This window comes from Mandrillus leucophaeus, unplaced genomic scaffold (genome assembly GCF_000951045.1).
Source record: "Mandrillus leucophaeus isolate KB7577 unplaced genomic scaffold, Mleu.le_1.0 Scaffold341, whole genome shotgun sequence".
NCBI classification, from domain to species: Eukaryota; Metazoa; Chordata; class Mammalia; order Primates; family Cercopithecidae; genus Mandrillus; species Mandrillus leucophaeus.
The window spans coordinates 1,370,430-1,397,004 of NW_012103599.1; the positions used below are offsets into that span (position 1 = coordinate 1,370,430).

The 26,575-nt window shown below is 35.1% G+C and overlaps 1 protein-coding gene across 2 annotated transcripts in view; it reads left to right on the forward strand.

Annotated features, from left to right (window-relative positions):
- The window catches only part of ATG4C (autophagy related 4C, cysteine peptidase), an 85,114-nt gene that overhangs the window by 32,678 nt on the left and 25,861 nt on the right, over positions 1-26,575 (forward strand). For both annotated transcript variants that reach the window (XM_011988936.1, XM_011988937.1), the window contains exons 4-9: positions 2,311-2,544; positions 4,736-5,066; positions 7,504-7,574; positions 15,119-15,255; positions 20,402-20,480; positions 21,140-21,216. In XM_011988936.1, the coding sequence (XP_011844326.1) occupies positions 2,311-2,544; positions 4,736-5,066; positions 7,504-7,574; positions 15,119-15,255; positions 20,402-20,480; positions 21,140-21,216 (929 nt within the window). The remainder of the gene's footprint in view (positions 1-2,310; positions 2,545-4,735; positions 5,067-7,503; positions 7,575-15,118; positions 15,256-20,401; positions 20,481-21,139; positions 21,217-26,575) is intronic.

Consider the following 26,575-nt stretch of genomic DNA (forward strand, 5'->3'; position numbering starts at 1 on the left):
ACCATGGAATACTATGCAGCCATAAAAAAGGATGAGTTCATGTCCTTTGCAGGGACATGGATGAAGCTGGAAACCATCATTCTCAGCAGACTAATGCAGGAACAGAAAACCAGACACTGCCTGTTCTCACTCATAAGTGGGAGTTGAACAATGAGAATACATGGAGACTGGGAGGGGAACATCACACACTGGGGCCTTGCGGCGGGTGGGGAACTAGGGAAGGGATAACATTAGGAGAAATACCTAATGTAGGTGATGGGTCGGTGGATGCAGCAAACCACCATGCGTGTGTATACCTATGTAACAAACCTGCACGTTCTACACATGTATTCCTGAACTTAAAGTATAATAATAATAAAAATATAGCCACTTAAGCTTTCTTTTGCTTAAAGTTACATGGTGTATCTTTTTTCATACTTTACACTTTATTTGTATCTTTACATTTAAAATATGTTTCTAATAGGAAATACTAGCTGAGTCATGCTTTTTTATCCAATCTAATAATCTTTGCCTTTTAAATTAAGGTATTTAGGGCCAGGCACGGTGGCTCACGCCTGTAATCCCAACACTTTGGGAGTCCGAGGCAGGTGGATTACTTGAGTCCGGGAGTTTGAGAACAGCTTGGCCAACATGGAGACACCTCATCTCAACTAGAAATACAAGAATTAGACTGGCATTGTGGTGCATACTTACGTGTAATCATAGCTACTCAGGAGGCTAAGGCATAAGAATCGCTTTAATCGTGGAGGCAGCGATTGCAGTGAGCCAAGACTGTGCCACTGCACTCCAGCCTGGGTGACAGAATGAGCCTGTTTCTCAAAAACTAACTAACTAACTAACTAAATAAATAAATAAATAAATAAATGTGTTTAAACCATTTACATTTAATATGATTAGTAATAAAGCTAGGTTTAAATATATCATGCCATTATTTGCTTTCTATTTGTTAAATCTTTTCTTTGTTCTCTTTTCTTCCTGTTCTACCTGCTTTTGGATTGAGTATTTTTATAATTCTCTTTTATCTCTTTTGTTGTCTTATTAGCTATAACTTTTTATTGTTATTTTAGTGGTTTAAAGTTTATAGTATACATCTCGGACTTATCACAGTGTGCCTTCAAGTGATACACCAATTAACATGTAGTAAAGAACCTTACAGTATACTTCACCTTCTCCCTCTTGGTCTTCATGATATTGTTGTCATACATTTTACTTATTTATATATTATACACCCCACACATTTTACTTATTTATATGTTACACACCCCATAGTAAATTGCTATTATTTTGTTTTGAATAGTCAAATATCCTTCAAAAAGGGTATCATGTTTGGTGTTCTTCATTCCTTTGTGTGAATCTGTATTTCCATCTGGACCAGTGGTTTAATCATGGCTCAATGCAGCCTGAACCTCCTGGCTCAAGTGATCCTCCCACTTCAGCCTCCCAAGTATCTGCACCGCACCTGGCTAATTTTTTATTTTTTGTAGAAATGAGGATCTCACTATGTTGCCCAGGTGGGAGTGCAGTGGCACAATCTTGGCTCACTGCAGCCTCTGCCTCCCGAGTTCAAACGATTCCCTTGCCTCAGCCTCTTGAGTAGCTGGGACTACAGGTGCCTGCCACCATGCCTAGCTAATTTTTGTATTTTTAGTAGAGATGGGGTTTCACCATGTTGTCCAGACTTGTCTTGAACTCCTGACCTCACGTGATCCACCTGGCTTGGCCTCCCAAAGTGCTGACATTACAGGCGTGAGCCACTGCAGCCAGCCAGAATCTTCCTGTTTTAGCCTCCCAAAGTGCTAGGGATTATAGGTGTGAGCCACCATGCCTGACTAAGGTTTCTTTTAATGCAGGTTGGCTGGTGATGTCTTCTTCCAGCTTTTGTATGTCTGAAAATATTTATTTTGCCTTTGTTTTTGAAAGATGTTTTTGCTGCGTGTAGGATTCTGAGTTAATGATTTTTTTCTTCCGTACTTTAAAGATGTTGCTGCACTATCTTCTTTTGTTTCCGGTGAGAAATCTAATATCATCCTTGTCTGTGTCCCCTCTTCAAAGAGTTAATTATGTATAGAATATAGGATATTAATAACGAGTATTATTGATAATACCTTATATTAGTTAACTCTACAGTATGTAAAACATTTCAGCATTCAAACTTGATTTTCATAGGCAGAATAAGATTTATCTTTTAAAATTAGAAAAAAGGATTAGAAAGATTGTGATATACTTCACATCTTAAGACAGTAATGATAATGTTTGTTACCATTATAGACATTTCTCTGGTTTTCTTTAGACCATATGTTTATTTTTTAGATGAAGATAAAACCTTACCTGCAGGATCGGGATGTACAATAGAGGATCACGTAATTGCAGGAAATGTAGAAGAATTTCGTAAAGATTTCATTTCTAGAATATGGCTGACCTACAGGGAAGAATTCCCTCAAATAGAAGGCTCAGCTTTGACAACAGACTGTGGGTGGGGCTGCACATTGAGAACTGGTCAGATGCTCTTGGCTCAAGGACTCATACTACACTTTCTTGGTAGAGGTAAATCAAATCTCTGTTTTTTTTGTTTTTTGTTTTTTTTTTGTTGTCGATATTTTTCCATTTGAGTTCCAGCTTACAAACTGCATGAAATTCCCTGAGGTTAATTTCTTGACTGAGATTTTCTAAGGAGTTGTAACTAATTTGGGGTATTGCATTTTTTTTTTTTTGAATTGGGTCAGATATGACATATGTAAACTTTCCTGATTCCCTTTTCAAAAATGCAGGTTAAATATACCTGTTATTCTTGGTCACCATTATGAGTTAAGTTAGTTCAATTTTTAGTACCCTTTGGATTTTATTGTTGTTACTATTTCTTTCCTTTTGGTTGAACTCTGGATTATCTCCAGTTTAGCTAAGTCCTGGGCAGGTCAATAACAGTGACTTTGGGGAGATATGTAATATTTTTGAAATTTTAAGAGACTTTACTCTGGTTTCTTTATTTTCTCCCTACATGTCGATAATGGTTTAAAAGTATTTTTTATCTTTATTAGTGTGATTATACTCAGTTATATTAAATCAATTAGACATACTCTTTTAAATTAAAAAAAAAAATTTTTAGCAATAGGGTCTCACTCTGTTGCTTAGGCTAGAGTACAGTGATGTAATCGTAGCTCATTGCAACTTCGAACTCCTGGGCTCAAGCTATTCTCCTGCCTCAGCTTCCTGAGTAGCTGGGACCACAGGTGTATGCCACCATGCTTAGCTAATTTTTAAACTTTTTTGTAGAGATGTGGTCTCACTATGTTGCCCAGGCTGGCCTTGAACTCCTAGGCTCAAGTGATGCTTCCACCTTGTCTTCCCAAAATGTTGGGATTACAGGTGTGAGCCACTGTGCCTGGCACTAGACATATTCTTAATAAGGTCATCATGCAGTTTTAGACCCTAAAAAATGTCGTTGATACTTAACTTACATATATATTTTTTCCTAATGTGCCACCTTTGTGTTAGTCCATTTTTAATAATGTGTACATTTGCAGGAATATTTTAATTTACAATTTTAGGATATCATTTGATTATTAAATACTGTCAAATTTTTATAAGTGTTAAGACAGTATCCCTACAATGCATGGCATATATTTAGTAACTTTTTTGTAGAGATTATTGATGAGATTATTTAGAGAGAATGTTTATTGAAGAATGGTGTCGAAAATGTAAGGAAAAATAATTTTTAAAATGGTTTTCTGGGATGATTTATTTATAGTCTTGTGCAGTTATGGGCAAAGATTGGAATATTTTTCAGTCCTCACTAGATCTCTGAATCTATGACTTATTTTGTTAACTTAAAATTATATGCATGTTTGGGGATTGTCTTGTTATTCAAAACAGTGACATAATGGATATATTTGATTTTTCGAGGTCTTTGATCTTTTATGATTTCCTTTATTAACTGTTAGAGAATTGTTATTACTCTGTTAATAATGATTAAGTTATTCTGAAGAAATGTACAAGAAAATATTTTGAAAAAAATTTCATACTTCCACGGTCAGACTTCTATTTTAACATATAATCAAAACATCCACTTTCTGAAGATATCTCTTATGAGTATCATAAATGTTAGTAAATATGTTTATTGTGCCTTTGGGTAGTCAAGACTGGATGTTTGATAAGCAGTCTGATAATGAAATATAAAAGTCTTTATCTCAGCACTGTCAAAGAACAGAAAAAAGAGCACCTGGGGTTGTCCATTTTTACCCAAGGTTGCTATTTTTTCTTTCTTTTGTCTTGTATTTTTGTAATTTTTTTTTTGATTATATGAAATTTTGGAAACTACAGAAAAGTACAGAGAATATCCATTAAGGTATAAACATCATTGATATTTTGGCATATTGTTGTCTTGTACCTTTGTTTTTTAAGCAGTTTTATTGAGCTATAACCTATGTACCATAAATTCACTCATTTCAAGTGAACAATTCAGTGGTTCTTAGCGTATAGAGTTCCACAATCATCACCATAAATCTAATTTTAGAACATTTTTATCATCCCTTGAAGAAACCTTGTACTCATCAGCAGCCACTCCCAGTACCTCTCCATAAGCAACCATTAATCTACTTTTTGTTTCCATATATTTGCCTATTTTTGAATTTACTATCTTAGTAACCCAAATGACCTTAAATGCTACATATTTATTTTAGTAGAATTGTTAAAGTATCTATTTAAAAGATCTGAACACTTTGCTTTGGAACTACTATAGCTTGGACCTGGCCTGATGCTTTGAATATTGAAAATTCAGACTCTGAGTCATGGACTTCCCACACTGTCAAAAAATTTACTGCATCATTTGAAGCATCGCTTTCAGGGGAAAGAGAACTCAAAACCCCAAAAATTTCTCTGAAGGAAACAATTGGGAAATATTCAGATGATCATGAAATGCGAAATGAAATTTATCATAGGAAAATCATCTCTTGGTTTGGTGATTCCCCCTTGGCTCTTTTTGGCTTACATCAACTAATAGAATATGGAAAGAAGTCTGGGAAAAAAGCAGGAGATTGGTATGGACCAGCTGTGGTTGCTCACATTTTAAGGTAAAATTGTTTTAAAATCTTTCTTCTTGTGATAGAGGTCCCCAGGATCAAGAGATACTGATTTTTGCAATTTGTATATATAATTGGAACTTTAATAGTCTAACTGTATGAGAATGTTGATAAAGACGCTTTCATTTGCCAATAGAGAAAAAAGAAGACCTATTGCGACTCAAGTTACATTTAATTTATTTACTGACAAATTTTTATTCTCTTTCTCTTAGGTATAGATATGCCAGGTCTCTTTCTAACCAGGTTTTCATTAGAATACCTTATTGAAATGCTCTAAACACTAACATCTCTTTCAACCTTGGAACATGCATAACATTATAGTTTTTTTTTTAATAGTGTAACCTGGGGGCTGTAATGTACTGGTAGTGTAATGAAATGTCAAGAGCTAAAATTGATGTTTTCAGCATTTCTTTGCACACATCAAATTCTTGTGAATTGTAAATGTATGGCACTATTAATATTATAATTATATCATGGTAAAAGTAAAGGATCTGTGACATTCAGGATAGTTAGAAAAAAGTTGAAAGTCAAATTTCACTTTACTTCAGCTTTTTATGTACCGTTTATTTCGATACCAAGTTTTAAAAAAAATTATTTGTGTGTGTATCCCATTTTTGTTACAAACTAAATCATTAATATTTCATAAAAGTATAGCATGTGATTTAAATTTACTCCATTTAAAATCATGTATAAATATGAAATCATTACAAAGCACTTTTGCATATTAACATGCTCCTATATTTTATAGGCCAGATGCTTACAGTTGAAAAGTATTTGCCTAATGTTATTAATTTGATTGTTAATAATATATCAATTCCAACTTGGTATGACATTTATAAGAGCATAATCATAAAAGCATAGTTTCTACCCTTCAAGATGTTCTCTACTCCGGGGGACAGCAAACTTTTTCTGTGAAGTGTCAATAGTAAATGTTTTAGGCTTCACAGGTCTTATAAAAGTTTCTGTTGACCATCTTTCCTCTCCCTCCAGTCCTTTAAAACTGTCAAAACATGCTGGACTCGGTGGTTCACGCCTGTAATCCCAGCACTTTGGGAGGCCGAGGCGGGCGGATCACGAGATCAGAAGATTGAGACCATCCTGGCTAACACGGTGAAACCCCGTCCTTACTAAAACAAAAAGAGGCACAAAAAATTAGCCGGGCGTGATTGCGGGTGCCTATAGTCCCAGCTACTCGGGAGGCTGAGTTAGGAGAATGGTGTGAACCCGTGAGGCGGAGCTTGCGGTCAGCCAAGGTCGCACCAGGGCACTCGGGCGGCAGAGCGAAACTGCGTCTCAAAAAAAAAAAAAAAAACAAAACTGTCAAAACCATTCTTACCTTGCAGATGGTACAAAAACAGGACACAGGTTTTATTCAGTTTATTGGCATAGTTTGCCAATCTTTTTTCTATACTAACACATAAGAACATGAATAATAGAACATTTTAAATTAAATAATTACATATATCGTTAAATAAAATTATATTTCTACAATTTGCATAATCACCGTTTATAGATATTGTGATTGTTTTCACATCATGTACAGCATTGAGAACATTATTCTTACTTAGGAATATTGTTTAATTTATATTTTTACTTGTATAATTTCAAGAGCAAAACTCCGTCTCAAAAATAAAAACCAAAAAAAAAAACTGTCAAAACCATTCTTAGCTTGCAGATGGTATAAAAACAGGACACAGGTTTTATTCAGTTTATGGGCATAGTTTGCCAGTCTTTCTCCTATGTGCCTATCGGGAACATGAATAATAGGACATTTTAAATTAATTAATTACATATATAGTTAAATAAAATTGTATTTCCACAATTTGCATAATCACTGTTTACAGATACTGTGGGTTTTTTCACATCATGTACAGCATTGAGAACATTATACTTAGGAATATTGTTTAATTTACATTTTTACTTATATAATTTCAAGACTTGAAATTAGGAAATTCATTTGTTTAGGTCGTATAGGTTTTTGAATGAAGGAAAAAAGTCATGCTGTTGTTTAAAGAACGAAAATTTTCTTAAGTGTACCAGAGGACAGACACAGTAATTGACTCCTAGTCAGTAATGTAAGTTAATTTGCAGCAAATCTTGCAGCATATTCATACCACTGGTAAGGTGAGTGGTTGAGAGAAATCCTTCATTTTGGAGGGAGAGGAGTAGAGCTTTATACCCAATAATTTTTAAAATGTATTTTGTAATTGATGTTTTAATGTTCTTTGAGTAATTTAATGTAATATTCAACTTTGAAAATTTTAATCTGATGTCTGATACGATTCAGATAATAGTTTTTGACAGCAGACACTATGAATTAAATAGGAAAGTCACAAAACTCCTGGCATTTTTTCCTTCTTAAATTAAATCTTTAGTTACTAATAGGAAATGTTAGGATTTTGAAAGATAATGCTTGTTATTTTCTCAGAAAAGCAGTTGAAGAAGCAAGACACCCTGATTTACAAGGAATAACTATTTATGTTGCACAAGATTGTACAGGTAAGGAATGTATATAATTCTAATTTTTATCTGTTTTATTTGGTCATACTTTTTATATGTATTTAGCTTATCCCAGTAATACCGTAAATGATTATGAAGGTAGGGACCATGTCTTATACATTTTTGTTCCTAAATGTAGTAAGCACTTAATAAAAATATTTTTTGATTGAATACATACTATGAATTTTTAGTTGCGTTATTAAAATAAATTCTCAAAGAATTTCAGCATTTCAAATAATTACTTTAAAAGAGATAGGCAGGGAAATTTAACATAGGTATATACTTGGGCTGCATGAATGCTGGGTATCATTTCATTGGTGGATGTGTTTCAAGGAAAGAGAATTCTTAGTTTATCTTATGAGGAATTGAATATATTTCTCACTAATACTTCAGTAAATCATCTAATAATGATGCAGCTATTGTCCAGTTTTGCTTTGTTTTATTGTTTTGGGTCTTCTTTTTGATGATCACTCTCTATACAGGTTATTTTTTATCCAAAATGTTTGAGACCACAGGTGTTTCTGATTTTGTATTTTTTTTGGACCTTTCAATATTTGCATGTACGTAATGAGATATCTTGGGGATGGAACCCAAGTCTAAACAGGAAATTCATTTATGTTTTGTATACTCCTTATACACATAGCCTGAAGGAAATTTCATACACTATTTTTAACAATTTTGTGCATGAGACAAAGTTTTGGCCATGTTTTGATTGCAACCCATCACATGCAGTCACATGTAGAATTTTTCACTTGTGAAAAATGCTGTGCTCTTAAAGTTTGTGATTTTGGATTAGGAATGCACAACCTGTAGTAATTTTGGAACTTTGTTGTGGATAAAATAGACACCTTAATTCTTAATAAAATAAAAATGGCTTAGCCACCTCATGCTGTTAAGTATATTTTTTACAGGAATACTGTTACAATAATAAAATATGTTAATGTTTTAGAAAAGTTAAATATACTTCAATCATGTTTTAATACAAGGGTATCTATAAAATGCTTAAGGTTATCCTGATAACCAACTAGTGTTTGTAGTATGTAATAATAGTTACCAAATATTCATGCGTTTTTGTTTGGCCTTTTGTTAAGGTTAATTTCCTTGTAAAGAAAGACTAATATCCATAATTATGGCCATATGAAAAGAAAAGGTCTAAATTTTCAGATAAGTATATGAGTTTTGCAGGTACTATGTTTGTTTTTCAAGTAGGAAGTCTTGCAAAACATTTGCTGTGTTAAATAGTTCTAATTAAGCCTAAGGATATACCTGAATAAGTAATCATAAATGAATGTATGAATTTGCCTTTTGTGCTTTTATTGACACAATCAGCCTAGATATTTGCTACGTATAATTAATTAAGCAAACATTACAATGTTCCTTGTTATAGAAATGGCTTGTGTAATTTGAAGTAGTTCTTAAAATTTTTATCACTCATGTTTAAGACTCCTAAAGGGAGAACTTGTATTTGTATAATTTGATAGACTATGAGATTAGGAATTAAGTGAAACCAGATTTTATCAATGATTTATTACCCCTCTGTGTTCATTCGTGTTTTTAAAGGTTTTGTTTTCCATTTATTTTCTCTTTTTCTTATTCTGTGTTCTCCTCCTTTGTGATTGCATCAATTTTTATGGCTTTAAATACTTAGGACTATGTGCTGTGTACTAGGACTTTTAAAAGTACATTTTTAGGGCTGAGCATGGTGGCTCATGCCTATAATCCCAGCACTTTGAGAGGCCACGGTAGGGGGCTCACTTGAGCCCAGCCGTTTGAGACCAACCTGGGCAACATAGTGAAACTCCGTCACTACAAAAAATACGAAACTTAGTCGAGCATGGTGGTGACATGCCTGTAGTCCCAGCTACTCGGGAGGCTGAGGCGGGAGGATCACTTGAGCCCTGAAAACGGAGTTGCAGTGAACTGATACTGTGCCACTGAACTCCAGCCTGGGCAACAGAGTGAGACTCTGTCTCAAAAAACTACATTTCTAAGCCTACCTGAGTCAATATGTGATAACGCATATTTTCTGCCACCTTTCAAATATCTCCACTTACATATTCTACAAACGCTTCAAATTCAGCATGTTTATAAGTACACTTACTGTTTCCCTTGGTCCCACCCCTTTTTCTTTCTTTTCTCTTGACTAATAGTGGCATGTCCACATACGTACTCAAGTCCTAAGTAGAACCCACTTATTCTTGACCGCTTTTTCATTGCTTATATTATATTTAGTCAGTCAACATTTAAGAAAATGGTCCTGAAATCTGTTCTCTCATCTCCATTCTCGTTGATTTAGATCAGACCCTTACTTTTTGCTTGGACTTTAACTTGATTTCCCTGTCTCTCTTCCCTTTTTGGTCCATCTGATCAAGAGAAGCTGATCATGTCCCTTTATCTACAAACCAATGAATGCCCATTAACTCTAGTCTCATGTTATCTTGGCATATGAAGCACAATGAAGTCCTTTATAATTTGTCCTGAACTACATTTCCAGCATCACCTTCTAACACTATCTTCCATACACAGTACACTAAAGTATTTTCCACCCTTCAGGCCATTCCTTAGACACGGTGTCATTATCTTTATCCCCATGCCTTTGTGCATATTATTGCCTCTGCTTGGAATGCTCTTTATTATTAGAATGCTTCTCGTTAAGTCTTATTCATTCTTCAGGAACACGCACAAAGGTTACACCTTTGGCAGTCTTTCCCAACTCTTGTTAGGCAGAATTAGTTTACTTTTCCTCTGTGGTCTATAACATTTTGGAAATACTTCTATTAAATATTGTACTTGTAATTCACTTGTGATACCACCTTATAATTATCTGTTTCTTATATATAATGATTGTTGAGGTAGCAGGTGTAGAAGTAAGTTATCAGAATCATTTGGTTGAAATTTGCTGCTGTAATGAGCCTCTGTTACAGAATTGGACTATGTCATAGCCCTTACATTTATATTGGAAGTGGAAGGAAAATACCAAACGATTGGGCTCGACATTCTTTGAAGTCAGGATCTTATTTATTTTATACTTCTCTAGTGTAGAACGCATCAGTAAATAGCAGGTCCTCAATAAATGTGTGTTGATTGAAGATGAAGGGTAAGAATGCAATCTCCATCCTGATGAGGGAGAACTACCATGGTATTTTTGTAGCTTTGGTTTCATTGACTATGGGAGATAGGGGAGTTAGGTGAAGAGAAGAATTTGATAGCTCAGTCTCAATTTGGAATTTAAAGGAAAGAACTGGGACAGAAGTGGCAGAATTTCCTATTCAGCTCTTCTGGGAAGATCAGAAGAGTTTCATTCAACTGACAAGGAGTACGGATGTAAAGTATGTTTTGAATAAAACTACTTTAATTTGAATAAAATAAAATTTTGTCTGTATTTGCTTCTACCAAATCCTCCTATTTTCTCTTGAACTGTGGTACTTAGACTGTCATACCCAACACCCTACCAGAACTGCTCTTTTCTCTTTCTCTCTCTCTCTTTTTTTTTTTTTTTTTTCTTTTGAGACACTCTGTTGACCAGGCTGGAGTGCAGTGGTGCGATCATAGCTCACTGTTACCTAAAACTCCTGAGCTCAAGTGTTGCTCCTGCCTCAGCTTCCCAAGTAACTAGCATTAAAGGTACGCATCACCATCTCTGGCTAATTTTGAAATTTTTTATAGAGATGGGGGTCTTGCTGTGTTGCCTAGGCTGGTCTTGAGCTCCTGGCTTCAAGTGATCCTCCTGCCACAACCTCTCAAAATGCTGGGATTATAAGCATGAGCTGGCCAGGCGTGGTGGCTCACACCTGTAATCCCAGCACTTCGGGAAACCGAGGTGGGGTATCACAGGGTCAGGAGTTCGAGACCAGCCTGGCCAATTTGGTGAAATCCAATCTCTACTACAAATAAAACAATTAGCTGGATATGGTGGCACGTGCCTGTAGTCGCAGCTACTCGGGAGGCTGAGGCAGGAGATTCGCTTGAACCCGGGAGGCGGAGGTGGCAGTGAGCTAAATTGTGCCACTGTACTCCAGCCTGGGAGACAGAAGGAGACTCCATCTCAAAAAAAAAAAAAAGTGTGAGCCATTGTGCCCACCCCAAAACTGCTCTTACCAATAATTTAATCTTTCTAAGCCTCGCAGTAACTTCTCAGTCCTCATATCACACAATCTATCAGTAGTATTTGACAGCGTTGACTCTTTCCTCTTCCTCCTTACAACATTTTGTTTACTTGATTTCCAGACACTACTCTGTAGATTTTCCCTCTGCCTCCTTATTCACTCCTTCACAGCCTCGTTTGTTGGTTTTTCCTCATCTCCTTGATCTCTAAAAATGTTGTTTTAGTGCTCAGCATTTAGACTTCATCTCATCTCTTTTTCTGTCTATGCTGATTTGAATTCACCAAGTCTCGTGGCTTTATAATGCAGATGGTAATCTGCATGTTGGTAACTCCCAAATTGATAGGTCCAACCTAGTCCTCTCTCCAAACTCCAGTTGCATATGTCCCTGTCTACTCAGCCTTTCTATTTACCTAACAAGTATCTCAAACTTACCGTGTCTAAAACTGAATTCCCAGTTCTCCCTCCTGTATTTTCCCCTCCTCCAGTCTTCCATGTCTTTGTAAATGCAAACCATTTACAAATGGTTTGCTTAAACCAAAACCCTTCGAATCACCTGTGACTCAATTTTTTCTCTCACATCTTACATTTAATAGTGAGTCCTTACTTTATCTTCAAATACATGAACTGATCTTTTTTTTTTTTGGAGATAGAGTCTCACTCTGTTGCCCATGTTGGAGTGCAGTGGCACGATCTCGGCTCACTGCAACCTCCGCCTCCCAGATTCAAGCGATTCTTCTGCCTCAACCTCCCGAGTAGCTGGGATTACAGGTGCCTGCCACCATGCCTGGCTAATTTTTTGTTTTTTTAGTAGAGACAGTGTTTCGCCATGTTGACCAGGCTGGCCTCGAACTCCTGACCTCAAGTGATCCACCCACCTTGGCCTCCCAAAGTGCTGGGATCACAGGTGTGACCCACCGCGCCTGGCTGAACTGATCACTTTCTACTACCTGTAAGTGACCATTCCCTATTTTTTTTTTTTTTTTGACATGGAGTCTAGCTCTGTCACCCAGGCTGGAGTGCAGTGGCATGATCTCCACTCACTGCAAGCTCCACCTCCCGGATTCACACCATTCTCCTGCCTCAGCCTCCCGAGTAGCTGAGACTACAGGCGCCCGCCACCACACCTGGCTAATTTTTTTGTATTTTTACTAGAGGTGGGGTTTCACCGTGTTAGCCAGGATGGTCTCGATCTCCTGACCTCGTGATCCGCCCACCTCGGCCTCCCAAAGTGCTGGGATTACAGGCGTGAGCCACTGCACCCGGCCGACCATTCCCTGTTTTTACAGTTACTACCTTTGTTCAAGCCCCATCATCTCTTGCTGGATAACTGCAATGGCTTTGTAACTGTTCTCTGTGCTGTAGCCCTTGCCCCTGTAGCCTATTTTAGTTTTAGAGTAAAAGGAAAGCAAGTTTATTAAGTAAAGGAATAAAAAAGTTGCTACTCCATAGGCAGAGCAGCCCCTTGCCTGTACAGTCTATTGTGAACACAGGAAACAGGCTGTTAAACTATGAGTCAGATTAGGACATCCCTAAACAATTCTTCAATGGTTTCCCATCACTGAAAAACTGGCCTTTACAATGGTTTTCAAGAGTTCACACAATCTGTCTTCATTCTCCTCTATATAATGTTATCTTCTAATCCCATTTCCTGCTACTGTACCCCTTGTTTACGTCCCTCCAGAAGACTGTCCTCTTGTTCCTGGGACGTGCTAATTATACTTCTGCCTTAAGATATTTGTATTTTTGATCTTTTAACTTGGAATGCTTTTCCCCTAGGTATCTGTATTACTTGGTTTCTTTCTTTTGGTCTTGACTCAAATATTACTTTCTCATAAGATCTTCCCCGGCCACCTTATTTTAAATTGCCTTGCCCTCAGCATTTCCTGTTCACCCTTCTCTCTTTGTTTTTTCAAAACACACATCACCATCTCTGTTTCCTCCATGAGCATGCATGCTCAAGGAGAGTGGGATTTTTTCTGTTTTGCCTACTGCTGAAAGCCCAGCGTCATATAGTAGCTAGCTGTCAATAAGTATCTATTGAATACATAAATCAGGTAGGTATTATTTTAAAACTTTTATTTTAGGTTCAGGGGTACATGTGGTACTTGTTAGATAGGTAAACTTAGGTCACGGGGGTTTGTTGTACAGATTATTTCATCACCCAGGTATTACACCTGGTACCCAGTAGTTATTTTTTCTGCTCCTCTCCTCCCACCCTCCACCCTCAAGTATACCCGAGTGTCTATTGTTCCCTTCTTTGTGTTCGAGAGTTCTAATCATTTAGCTCCTACTTTTAAGTGAGAACATGCAGTATTTGGTTTTCTGTTCCTGTGTTAGTTTGCTAAGGATAATGGCCTCCAGCTCCAACCATGTTACCACAAAAGATATGATCTCATTCTTTTTTATGGTTACATAGTATTCCATGGTGTATATGTACCACATTTTCTTTAATCTGTCAGATGGGCACTTAGGTTGATTCCGTGTCTTTGCTATTGTGAATAGTGCTGCAGTGAACATTCGTGTGCATGTGTCCTTATGGTAGAATGATTTATATTTTCCTGGGTATATACCCAATAATGATTGCTAGGTCAAATGGTAGTTTTGTTTTTAACTCTTTGAGGAATTGCCATACTGCTTTGTACAATGGTTAAACTAATTTACACTCCCACCAGTGGTATATGAGCATTCCCTTTTCTCCACAACCTCGCCAGCATCTGTTACCTTTAGACTTTTTAATAATAGCCATTCTGACTGGTGTGAGATGGTATCTCATTGTGGTTTTGATTTGCATTTCTCTAATGATCAGTGGTATTGAGCTTTTTAAAATATGCTTATTGGCTACATGTATGTCTTCTTTTGAAAAGTGTCTTTTCATGTCCTTTGCCCACACTTTAATGGAGTTGTTTTTCTCTTGTAAATTTGTTGAAGTTCCTTACAGGTGCTGGATATTAGACCTTTGTCAGATGTATAGTTTGCAAATATTTTCTCACATTCAATAGGTTATCTGTTTACTATTTTGATAGTTTCTTTTGCTATGCAGAAGCTCGTAGTTTATTTAGATCCCATTTGTCAATTTTTGCTTTTGTTGCGATTGTTTTTCGTGTCTTTGTCATGAAATCTTTGCCTGTTCCTGTGTCCAGGATGGTATTGCCTAGGTTGTCTTCTAGGGCTTTTATAGTTTTGAGTTTTACATTTAAGTCTTTAATCCATCTTGAGTTGATTTTTGTACATGGTGTAAGGAAGTGGTCCAGCTTCAGTCTTCTGTGTATGGCTAGCCAGTTATCCTAGTGGTATTTTTAACTTACTAAGACATTTCTGGTGATGCCAGAGATGACATAGCCGGCTGTCCATTGTGGGTGGAGGATAAATTTGGGTAAAAATATTTCTGAAAATCACTTTTATATAAAATTTAATACATATTCATTATGTTTTTCTCAGTTTACAATTGTGATGTAATTGATAAACAGAGTGCTTCCATGACTTCTGATAATGCAGATGACAAAGCTGTTATTATTCTAGTTCCTGTTAGACTTGGTGGAGAAAGAACCAACACCGACTACTTAGAATTTGTGAAGGTATGAAATAAGCGCTAATTTTTTTAAGGCAATACTAGCTAATATGAAAAATATAGAAGGTTTGCAATTTTTTTTTCTGTTAAATGAGTAGTGATGATTTTACAGTTGTATGTCGTAAAGTTTGACATTAGAGATTTTAAATTTCAGTATTATAAGACCAATGTGAGTTGAAGAGCACAGTGTTCTATAACAATGAAAAGCCTTTTAGTCTTTGTAGCTAATCAGGGAGACACAAATGCAGCAATAATCATAACCTGTAATATAGTTACAGTTTCATTATTCTTATTTGTAATTTTAAGTATGTATCTTTATTCATAAAACTAGCATTAAACTATATCACATTAATTATTGAAAAAACTCTATTACTGCTATATTATCTCATAATATATTTCCTGTGACACCATGATGTCAGTAAGAGATGAGATTATTTATGTAGATAGAAATAATGAAGATATGAAGATATTATTTGGAGGAGTTCCAACTTTGTGTTTTTTCATCTTAGCTAGTTAAAAATCGGTTCTTGGTGGAGCACATTGTTTGGTTTCTTGCACCAAAAGAACCTGTGTAGTTATGTTACCTTGTTTTGGGCACCAAGACATTCACTTAACGATAAAATACCTTGGAAATAGTTTCTGATTAAGGTGAAAGTTTTTAGATTTTTTCATAGTTTCAATAAAATTCTTCATTTTTTAGTAGTCTCTTTTTGTAGCAATAGTTGGAATTCTTCTTTAAATGGAGTGTTATGGGCTATAGTAATGTTGAAATAAAGTCTGGATCTGTCTTTTATGATTAATAACAATTTGTTCCTTTCATGAGGCATTAATCCCATATTATGGTCTCTGTATATTTAGTTGGAATATCTGTTCTCAGGGTAGACTGTGCTAATTCTAGAAATCTAGAGCAGTTGTTTTTAACGTATGATACATGGAAGTTTTTTAGCTGGTATATGGGCTTTTCTTAATAGTTACTAAGATTTTGGAAGCACATTTGTTACAGTAACAATACTGTGATATATCAATGACATATTAATCTTCCAAATAAAGGTAAGGTTTTGATGTCTGACATGTATCTTTAGTAGGGTTATTGGTGCAGTGTGAGAAACTGTGAACCACTTCATCTAGAGAAGCTGTTGAGGGTTTTGAGACTTCTGACATGTTGTCATCTCTAGGTGGGTTCTAATCAAATCTGAACTGGATTCTTTTTTGCCTTCTCTACTACCATGAGATGATTAGAAACTGATGCAGTCTTGGAACTGATACCTTTAGCCAAAGTTTCATTCCTGGTGGAATGGGCTGCAGATGGCTTCAGGCATGTTTCATCTGACTGAGGACTTTGCTATTTGGTGGTATTGATAGTATTCATCAGATGGTCACACTGCCTAATGCTCTTGAGTGATTCATGGTTAATAGCTTAACCATGGTTTGTAGTGAAATGTAGCATCCTGCTACATTGTATGAGGAGAAGGAAATTTGGTGTGTGTTTTATTAGTCCTTACCACAGGAGGTTTATTTATTTATATTAATTTTTTTTAAGCACCTGGAATGAGGAAAATCCAGGATGTTCCTTTTCTTCAGCAAGACAAATTAGGACTTTTCTTTTTGTAGTGAAACAAACTATGGTTAAGCTGTTAAAGTGAAGCCTTAGTACCTAACATATAGGAGTTACTTAATACATATTTGTTAACCCTAATTTTTATAATACTTTTCAATATAAATTTATCTAAAAGACATAGAGAAGTTAAGTGATATATTCAAGTTCAGATAGCAGACTGGTAGCAGAGACTAGACTTTTCTTGACTCTTAAGTTTGTTTTTCATATTTTTCTCTAACACATGAACTTTTTGAAAGGTAACATTTTCTTGAGCTTCTACTAACTCTATTTACACTGTAGTCCACTAAAGTGGGAGAGCAGTGACTGATGAAACATTTTGATTTTCCAGTTACGTAAAAATGGCTGTAATGGTTAAGTGGAGTAGGTTATATGATAGGTATTATGTTTGGCCAGAGGGAATGGTTGAGTCAAAGCCCAAATGAGAGCATGTAAAGAGGTATTCACTTAGAAGTGAAAAGGTAGTGTGTTCATTAGCCCTAAAAGAAAAATATTTTTTTTCTTTTTCTCATGTATGGTCAGCCATTGTATTTTTTCCTGCCAAACCAATGTACATTGATGAGTCTAAAATTTACTGTTTAGTTCTGTTTTTCAAATTTATTAAACAAGGTATTTCAGAGATAGTGCCAACATAGCATCCTGCTACATTGTATGAGAAGAAGGAAATTTGTTGTGTGCTTTATTAGTCCTTACCACAGGAGGTTTATTTATTTATTTGTGTGTGTGTGTGTGTGTGTGTGTATGTATATATATGTATATATATATTTTTTGAGACGGAGTCTTGCTCTGTGCCCCAGGCTGGAGTGCAGTAGCGCGATCTCGGCTCACTGCAAGCTCCGCCCCCCCGGGTTCACGCCATTCTCCTGCCTCAGCCTCCCGAGTAGCTGAGACTACAGGTGCCCGCCACCTCGCCCGGCTAATTTTCTTGTATTTTTAGTAGAGACGGGGTTTCACCATGTTAGCCAGGATGGTCTCGATCTCCTGACCTCGTGATCCACCCGTCTCGGCCTCCCAAAGTGCTGGGATTACAGGGTATATATATATTTTTAAGGACCTGGAATGAGGAAAATCCAGTATGTTCTTTTTCTTCAGTGAGACAAATTAGGACTTTTCTTTTTGACTGATTACTTCAGTCTTATTTATTGCTTCATGGATACAGCTCAATAAATTTTCACCACTAGAAAAATAACTGTGAAGAAGCTCTTTTAGGAACTGAAAAGTGTTTCAATCCAAAGATACAGCCTCTTACATGTAATGGCATTCTAGCTCCTAATCTGCTTCTAACCATTTATTGCTAAACCTGCTCTAATGCGTTGCAAGGGAAATACAGATGTCAAGAACCAAAGTCTTTCTTCCATTACTTAGAACCATTCATTTTCTGAGGAGAGTCAGTGACAATCCTTGCTATATATTTTTTTCTTTCTTTTATCAGTTGTAAGAGACAGAACTTTCACTGCCTCACAGGTCTCTATGATATAAACATTGCATTTCAACTGATTAGACTGCCTCACGGTAAAGTAAGGCACCCTCTAATTGTATTAAGGATTTTTATTTAGGGGGAAAACAGTAGAATTCTTTATTGATAAGTAACTTTATTACTATTTAGTGAGATTTTTGATACAATTTTATCTTTATTTTTAGTTAGCTCGAAGATTTTAACCTGATATGCCTTCTCTGTTTTATTTAATTTTTTTCAGTTGCAGTTCTCCATTTCAGAAAAAACTTTATGATATTTTTACAATACTAAAAATATACAAGGTTGTTCTTTAGAGGGTGTCCGAGTCCATTTTTTCCTGCTATAACAGAATACTGGAGACTGAGTAATTTATAGAGAACAGAAATTTATTCTCTCACAGTTCTGGAGGATGGGAAATCTAAGATCAAGGCACTGGCATCTGATGAGGGTCTCCTTGCTGCGCTCTCACATGGTGGAAGGCAGAAGGGCCAAAAGGGAGTGACCTCTGTCCTCATGTGGCAGAGAAGCAGGAGAGAGAACCCACTCCTGCAAGTCCTTTTTATAGCAACATTGAGATTTTTGATACAATTTTATCTTCATTTTTTAGTTAGCTCTAAGGTTTTAACCTGATATCTCATTCATGCAAGCTCTGCCCTCATGACTTCTAAACACCTCCCCACAGGTTCCAGCTTTCAACACTGTATTGGGGATTAAATTCCCACACATGAATTTTGGAGGGAATAAAAATGTTCAAACTATAGTGGAGGGTTACTTATAATAGTGCGAACTTGGACCGACTTAAATATTTATGGTGGAAGTTTTAAAGCACATTTTGTTGTCATCATAAAATAGAATATTTTTCAACTACTACATATTGTTAATATAGATTTCTATTTATTGATAGGAAAAGATATTCATGACATAATGAGCAACAAAAGGTTACACTGGCATATGTTGTGAGATTTCACATATATAAAGTTGTATTTGTAAATCTCTGTGTGTATATATGTAATATAGACAGATGTTAAGAAGGTATTCCCCCAAATGTTAATAATGATGAGCTTTGGTGTTGAAATTTTGGAAAAGTTTTACTTTTTTCTGTATTTCCTGTATGTTTGTGTGTTCTCTATGGTTTGGTTACTTGTTAAAGGAAAAAGAACATTTGTCCATATATTATTTATTTTTGTATCTTATAGATTTCAAAACATCCTCTCATTTAAGAGGAGGAAAGCTTAACTATTGTTTAATAGTTTTGGGATTTTATAACCAATACTCTATCATTATTTGTGTTTTATAGGATATATCAAAATTATTGCAGGAACTATTCGTAAGACATTAATTCATTCCACTAGACATTTTAAACTTACTCAATTGGACATGTTTTTAAAAAGATACAGAGTTGATTTGGCCTAACTTAAATAGAGTTCTGCTTAGAATAGATTGCTGAGGGGTGTATTAAATAATTTATTGTGGTATTCCTGATATTTTATGATTAGTAAAATAAATTGGTTTTAAATGCAGTAATAATTATTATTTTCCTTGGATTAAGTTGTTTTCATTACTCTTTATATTTATTTCAAATGAAGTAGCATAAAAAATTTGAGTGAATGCCATTGATTAGAAAATGGCTTTCAGTTTGCGATTCCAAGACTCAAGGTTCAATGAAAACAGCAATAAGGTCTAAGAACTACTGTTAGCATTTCAAAAAGCCTGACAAAAATTTTACATTGATCATAGTGAGGCTGCACCAGCTAACTGGAAGGCTAAGTGTGTTGGCTTTGGCCGGAATTTTGTTGCCTTAAGGTGATAAAATTGATTATCTCTCTATGTAGTAGTTGTTTAATGTTGTTGAGCAACATGCTGATCAAAATATTTGATTTGTCATGTTAATGTTGAGTGATTTAAAGAAAAAGAAGGCAGTTTGGAAGACAAGTGGATTTCAGAACCTGGGTGCAAATGTAATATAAATGATAACTGGTAGTGGTAAATTTGGGAACTACTAATATTAGTAATAGAAATTGGTTTGCTTTGAATAATTACCACTTGTCTCTTGACTAAATCTGTATTAATTTTTTTTGGCAGGGTATTTTAAGCCTGGAGTATTGTGTGGGTATTATTGGTGGCAAACCTAAACAGTCATATTACTTTGCTGGATTTCAAGGTTAGTGATTTAGTAAAATATATTTCTTCATCATTTTCTTTTTAAAGTCAGAAAGTTAATATGAGATCATCTGGAAACAGGATGATTAACAGAGCAAAGAGAGTACCTTATACATTCATCAGTCCTGCTATAGCCACTCATTTGTCATTTGGTCCACAACATAATTAGATTCTGTAAAATGTATGTTTAATTTCTGTTATTGCATAAACAAGGCATAATTTATTGGTTGCACTAAACTTCAGAAGACATTGCTGCCACATTCTGGCAGTTGCTATTTACATATTTACTTTTTACCAGTTTTAGTGGTGCAAGTTGATGATAAAATGACAAGCAATATGTTCTTCCTGTCAAGATAAAGAAGTGCAATACATTTTTCATATGCAAACTGTAGAATATAATTGTGTGTTTGTGAAAGTAATTTTATCACCAAAAATTAAATGACAGTCTCATCACTTTATAAAAATTCTGCTTATACAAGCATATTTGATTATGCAAAAGTTAATCTATCCTGTGCAAACCTATGTTTCAGTCAATGAATATCAGTCTGGCAAGCTGTTACTCCCAGATTTTTTTCAGCTATTCTACATAGAAATTGGATTGTAAGCAGCGTAATAATAAGGTGTTTTTTGAATTACTTGTCTTCTGTTTTGTCCTTGTAGATGACAGTTTGATTTACATGGATCCTCATTACTGCCAATCTTTTGTAGATGTCAGCATAAAGGATTTCCCTCTTGAGGTACTATGGATAAAGAGCTGATACTGTTTTCTTACCATGTGAAGTAAACTAATTATTTAGAGATGTGCTAGGTAGCTATACTTTTATAGTATTATAACTACTGGTTAATAATCAATATTTTACTGATTTATAGAACCATAATTAACACAGTGGTCAAAGGTTAAGTACTTTGTTGCTGAATTTTAATTTATGATATACTTTTTCCTTCATTTATCTTTGTCTCTAACTTGTTAGAAACCCTGGCCGTACTAAAATAAATGATCAAGTCTCCAAGTAATTTTGTATAGAGACAGCTAAACAGTACTGAAGAATTTAAAATGTTAGGCCTGTTTAAAAAAAAAAAAAAAGAAAAATATAAGGGGATAGACGAGTTAGAGTAACAAAGCAAGTTAATGAGATTATCTGCTAAATTATTTTGCTTTGAGTACAGTAATTAAATCTTAGCCTTTAGTTGGAAGTTTTCAAGAGCTTAGTTGGGTTTCTAAGTTTTTTTTTAGCTTTTATTTCTTAACCTCTTCTTTTCCTTTATATAGGTCATTTTGTGATCCAGTATTTTTTCAGAAAAATTTGAGAGTACATAAATGAAACATGTAATTATTACATGGTTTTGATTGTTTTCCCAGTTGGTGCTTTTACAGACTAAAGTAATTTTACAGAATAAAATAATTTAAATCACTTGAGTGTCATGGATCACTAATTTTCAAGGACTCGATGAATTGCAAATGTAGTTGAATACTTTGTTTTAGTAATTGCTTGCTAGCTAATATTGACACCTAATAGTATTTAAGAGGTAGAATGTGAAAATAGATAAACCACAAGGTTAAAATCTGGTTCAGAAAGATACATTATAAAACATTTTGGCATCCTTTGTAAACTATTACTTCAATTAAAGTATAAGCATCTGGAGGCCAGACATCAGGTCTATTTTGTTTTTTCATAGTATCTTGCACCTTAATAAATATTTGCTAGTTGACTGATTGATACTGGGGAAGGCACTACAGAATAATTGTGCCATGTGAACTACATTGTAATTCTCTTTCTGCCTTGTGGTCTTGTAGCACTGATTCTTGTGTTCAAGTTACATTTCCAGTAGATCACTGCCAAATTGGCTCCTTATAAACAGTAGATACTTGAGATTTAGATGGAAATTGTTCTTAGTATTTTAGTATTACCTAAATAAGCAAATTAAAAGATTATTGGTCTGATTATTTTGGGCAATAGAGAGAAATTATCCATCTGATATTTTGAGAGACTGCAAAGATACCAAGCAAATGAATATCCTGGCTATGTGTATACAATCAAAATTAGAAAGGCTTCAACTCATTATTGGGAGACTGTTGCAACACTCCAGGAGGGACTTATTAATAATAAAGGTTTGAAGTAGGCTAGTGAATAGTGAAAATGGAAAGGAATAATTGCTTTTAAGATTTTACTGTGTAAGGTAAAATTTGTTAAAATTGACTTCTTAAATGCACAGAAACATTTCTTATATATTGGGACACTTATAGAATGGGTTTATAGATGTTATATTTTTGAGATTCTGGTAGAATATCTTAATCTGTGTGGAAAATTCCTGTTAAAAATTTTTATTTTTCTGCAATGAAGAGATTTATTTTAGTTAGTAGCATCACTTGTTTTCCTATGAAAGTATAATATAAAAATTATATCAAGTTGTAGAGGAATAAAATTTCACTTTTTGCTTTTAATCATCTTTTAAGTTTATAATACACCAATTGAAGGTGTTTTAACTACCCTGTATTACTAACCATCCTCGCTTCGCTATACTGCTTGTATATTTATAGCTAGCGAAATTTTGTAGTTGATTAATATAAAAAATTATATGCATATTCTAAAACCACAATTATACTTCAGTTATTAAAATCATTTTTGTAGGGAACTTTTTGGATCAGTATTTTTTTTGGTTAATAGATGGAGAAATTGAAATCTTAAATCATCCATTGATTCCACATAAATAATTGCTGGTAGTCCTTTGATATTTTGAGTGCTTTAAATCTAATAGATTGTGAAATTTTAAGGAAGTGGGATGATATGAGAATATTTGAGATTGAAGAAGAGATTTAAACAGATTGCATCTTTTGTTGTTCTTACAGTGTTGAATTTCTACATTTCTAGAATTGAACCATTAACATTTTGAAACCAAATCAGACTAACTCATTTCTTTCTTTTTTAATGAACATTTTCTAGGTGCAAGGGATTGTCCTAAACTTTTGAGTCCTTTGTTGAATTCTTCTTCTCTGTGGTTCCAAGTGTTTTGATTATATACATTTCTATTAATGTTTAATTCTTGTGACATTTTCTTCTGAAATAAATTAGTATATACTATTGAATTTCTATACTAACCTTTAAGAGACTCTTCCTCATTTTTAGCTATCTTCACTGAGTTTTTAACACATTGTGAAGCGAGCATCGGCAGTTATATTTGGATCCTAAGTCTAGTAGTGAAGATATGCCAGGGATATCTTTGGTTAGGAGTGACGAATGGAGGCACATGGTTCAGTGTGAGGGCACATTATAATGTAGAAACTCACACTGTAATTTTCAAACAGAAAATGAGGTTCAGAGGAGCAGCATGAACAACCTTAAACAAAAGTCATCAAAGAACAACTTGAAATTAGAAGGGAATGAGAAGAGACCCCAAATGGGCTTTAGCAGTGAGGGTATGTAAGAAAAGCTTTATTAATAGACATGTTAGTTTGTTCTGATTACTGGGTCCCCAATTCCAAATGTCAGATTTTAGGAGGTTCATACAGTGGTAACTGTTTTAATCTATCTTAGGAAATTCAGAAATAGTGGCAGTAAAGCTATTAGAATTATGTATGTGAGCATCTAGATAGATTGGATGAGTGAATTCATCAGTGAAAGATAATACCCTTTATGAATTACACATATGAACTGCAATTAGTAGTAGGTTTTTTTGTGTTGTTTTTTGGGTGGAGGATAAGGTTTTGCTCTGTTACCACTCAGGTTGGAGTGTACTGTGTAATCACAGCCCACTGTGGCCTTGACCTTCTGGGCTTCAGCAATCTCCCCACCCTAGCCACTCAAGTAGTTGGGACCACAGGTGCGTGCCACCATACCCGGTTAATTATCAGTAGGTACTTTTTAGGAACGGTATTTTTAAATTAACTGTCTTGGATTAATTATCAGTAGGTACTTTTTAGTAAGGGTATTTTCTAATTAACTGTCTTAGGAAGCTTCATCTGAATCACCAAAATAGCATAGCTGTACCTATAAGCATATGTTTCAGTATTGTTTTTGTATGTTTAGGTAATTAGACTTCACTATTCTAAACAATAAGCCTAGAATAGTGCCTGTCATTTTGTAGGTGCCTAATAACTATTACGGCAATTGGTAAATAATGTATCAAAACTTGAAATAAGTGGGAATTGATTCTCCCTGGCCAGTATTTCCAGAATCACTGTTACAGAAGTGTATCTAGTGAATACTCCTTAAAGTGCGTTTGTCAAGTAGATGCTACTCCTCTTACCATTGAATTTTAAAAATTAAAAAAAAATCTTAAGTGCATAGCTCAAAAATTATCATGAAGTGAACATAGCCCTGAATTAGGAAAATATTTGAAAGTTTAACTTGTTCTGCAATAGACAACAGTTGCGAATTGTAAATTCATGTTGGTTGGCCTTAGAATCTTCTTGGGTGAACAAAATGATATGAATAGCCAGGCGTGATGGCTCCCACCTGTAATCCCTCCACTTTGGGAGGCCAAGGTGGGTGGATCACCTGAGGTCAGGAGTTTGAGACCAGCCTGGCCAACATGATGAAACCCCATCTCTACTAAAAATACAAAAAAAAAATTAGCCCGTCATGGTGGCACGTGCCTGTAATCTCAGCTACTCGAGAGGCTGAGGCACAGGAATTGCTTGAACCTCGGAGGTGGAGGTTGCAGTGAGCAGAGATTGCACCACTGCACTCCAGCCTGGGCAACAAGAGTGAAACTTCATCTCAAAGAAAAAAAAAAAAGTTTAAATGATATAAAATGCCTCTCTGTTGTATGAGTCCTAGTGCTCATGCAGCAATACCCAATAGCAGTTTCAGTGATCAGAGTTTTCTATCTGTGTTTTTGTGAATATTTTAAAAGTTCTTTGTAGATATTAAAACAACCATGAATAACAATTTAGTATTTGTTATTATCTATGATGATTGTAGTCAATACAGTGAGATAGTAATAAGACTATGCTGGTTTAGTATTATTGGTTCCTACATGAAAAGCCTTTTAAAATTTAAAAAGTTTTATTTTCTAGAGATGGAGTTTTGTTCTGTCACCCAGTGTGGATGGAGTGCAGTGTACCACCATAGTTCACTGGCGCCTCAAACTCCTGGGCTTATGCGATTCTCCCACCTAAGCCTCCCAAGTAGCTGGGACTATAGGTGAACGCCACCACACCTGGCTACTTAAAAATTTTTTTAGAGATAGGGTCCTGCTATGATGCACAAGCTGATCTCAAGCCTCTGTACTCAAACAGTCCTCCCACCTCAACCTCCTGAGTTTCTGGGCACAGGCATGAGCCTTACTTAAGTTCTTACACGAAAACTTTTACCAGTGCTTCACTATAGTATAGGATACCCTTGTAGATGAGTTCAAAAATATATTATTAGACCATGTACAAGCTTTTGGCCCTCCTTATCCCCAACTGGAAAAAAAGTTAAGAAGCATTCCTTGTTATTGTCTTTGGAATGAGCTGGGGAAATGGTTATTTGTAGATACCGTGTATGTAGAATAATTTCTTATAAATATGACTTAGAACTGTGATGTATACCCTAATATACTCATTCTTCTGTAAATTAACTAACAAGTTTGTTTAGCTTTTCTGTGCTTTTCTAGATGTGTTTTAAATATTTCTCTGCAAATATAACAGGTGGATCAATGTTAGAAAAAGTCCAACTAAGATTATACTTGTATTAACTAGTGCCATGGAGGTTCCAGTTTAGCTAGGTTGAATCTCAGTGTGTAAAGTAAGTTAGCTAAGCATTTTGCAGAAGTCATAGTTTTGAAAACTCATTTTTTGGCCTATATTAACTGACGTATTGTTGGATTTGAATCTCATATGCAATTGAACTTTTCATTGGAAAAAAAGCAACTTGAATGTGTATATTTTGCATATCTTTTGGTGATGATATGCGATACAAATTGGGTCACTAGGATGTACAGGGAGAGAAAGAGTGACTTTAATTGATTTCACCATGAACATAACAAATATGACAACTTATTTTTCTACATTTTAATAGATAGCATGAAGTTAAAAATCCCTTCGTTTTAGGCATTGAATATAGGGAAATTATAACTTTATGAGCACAAATCCAGCCCCCCTCCCCTTCCCTC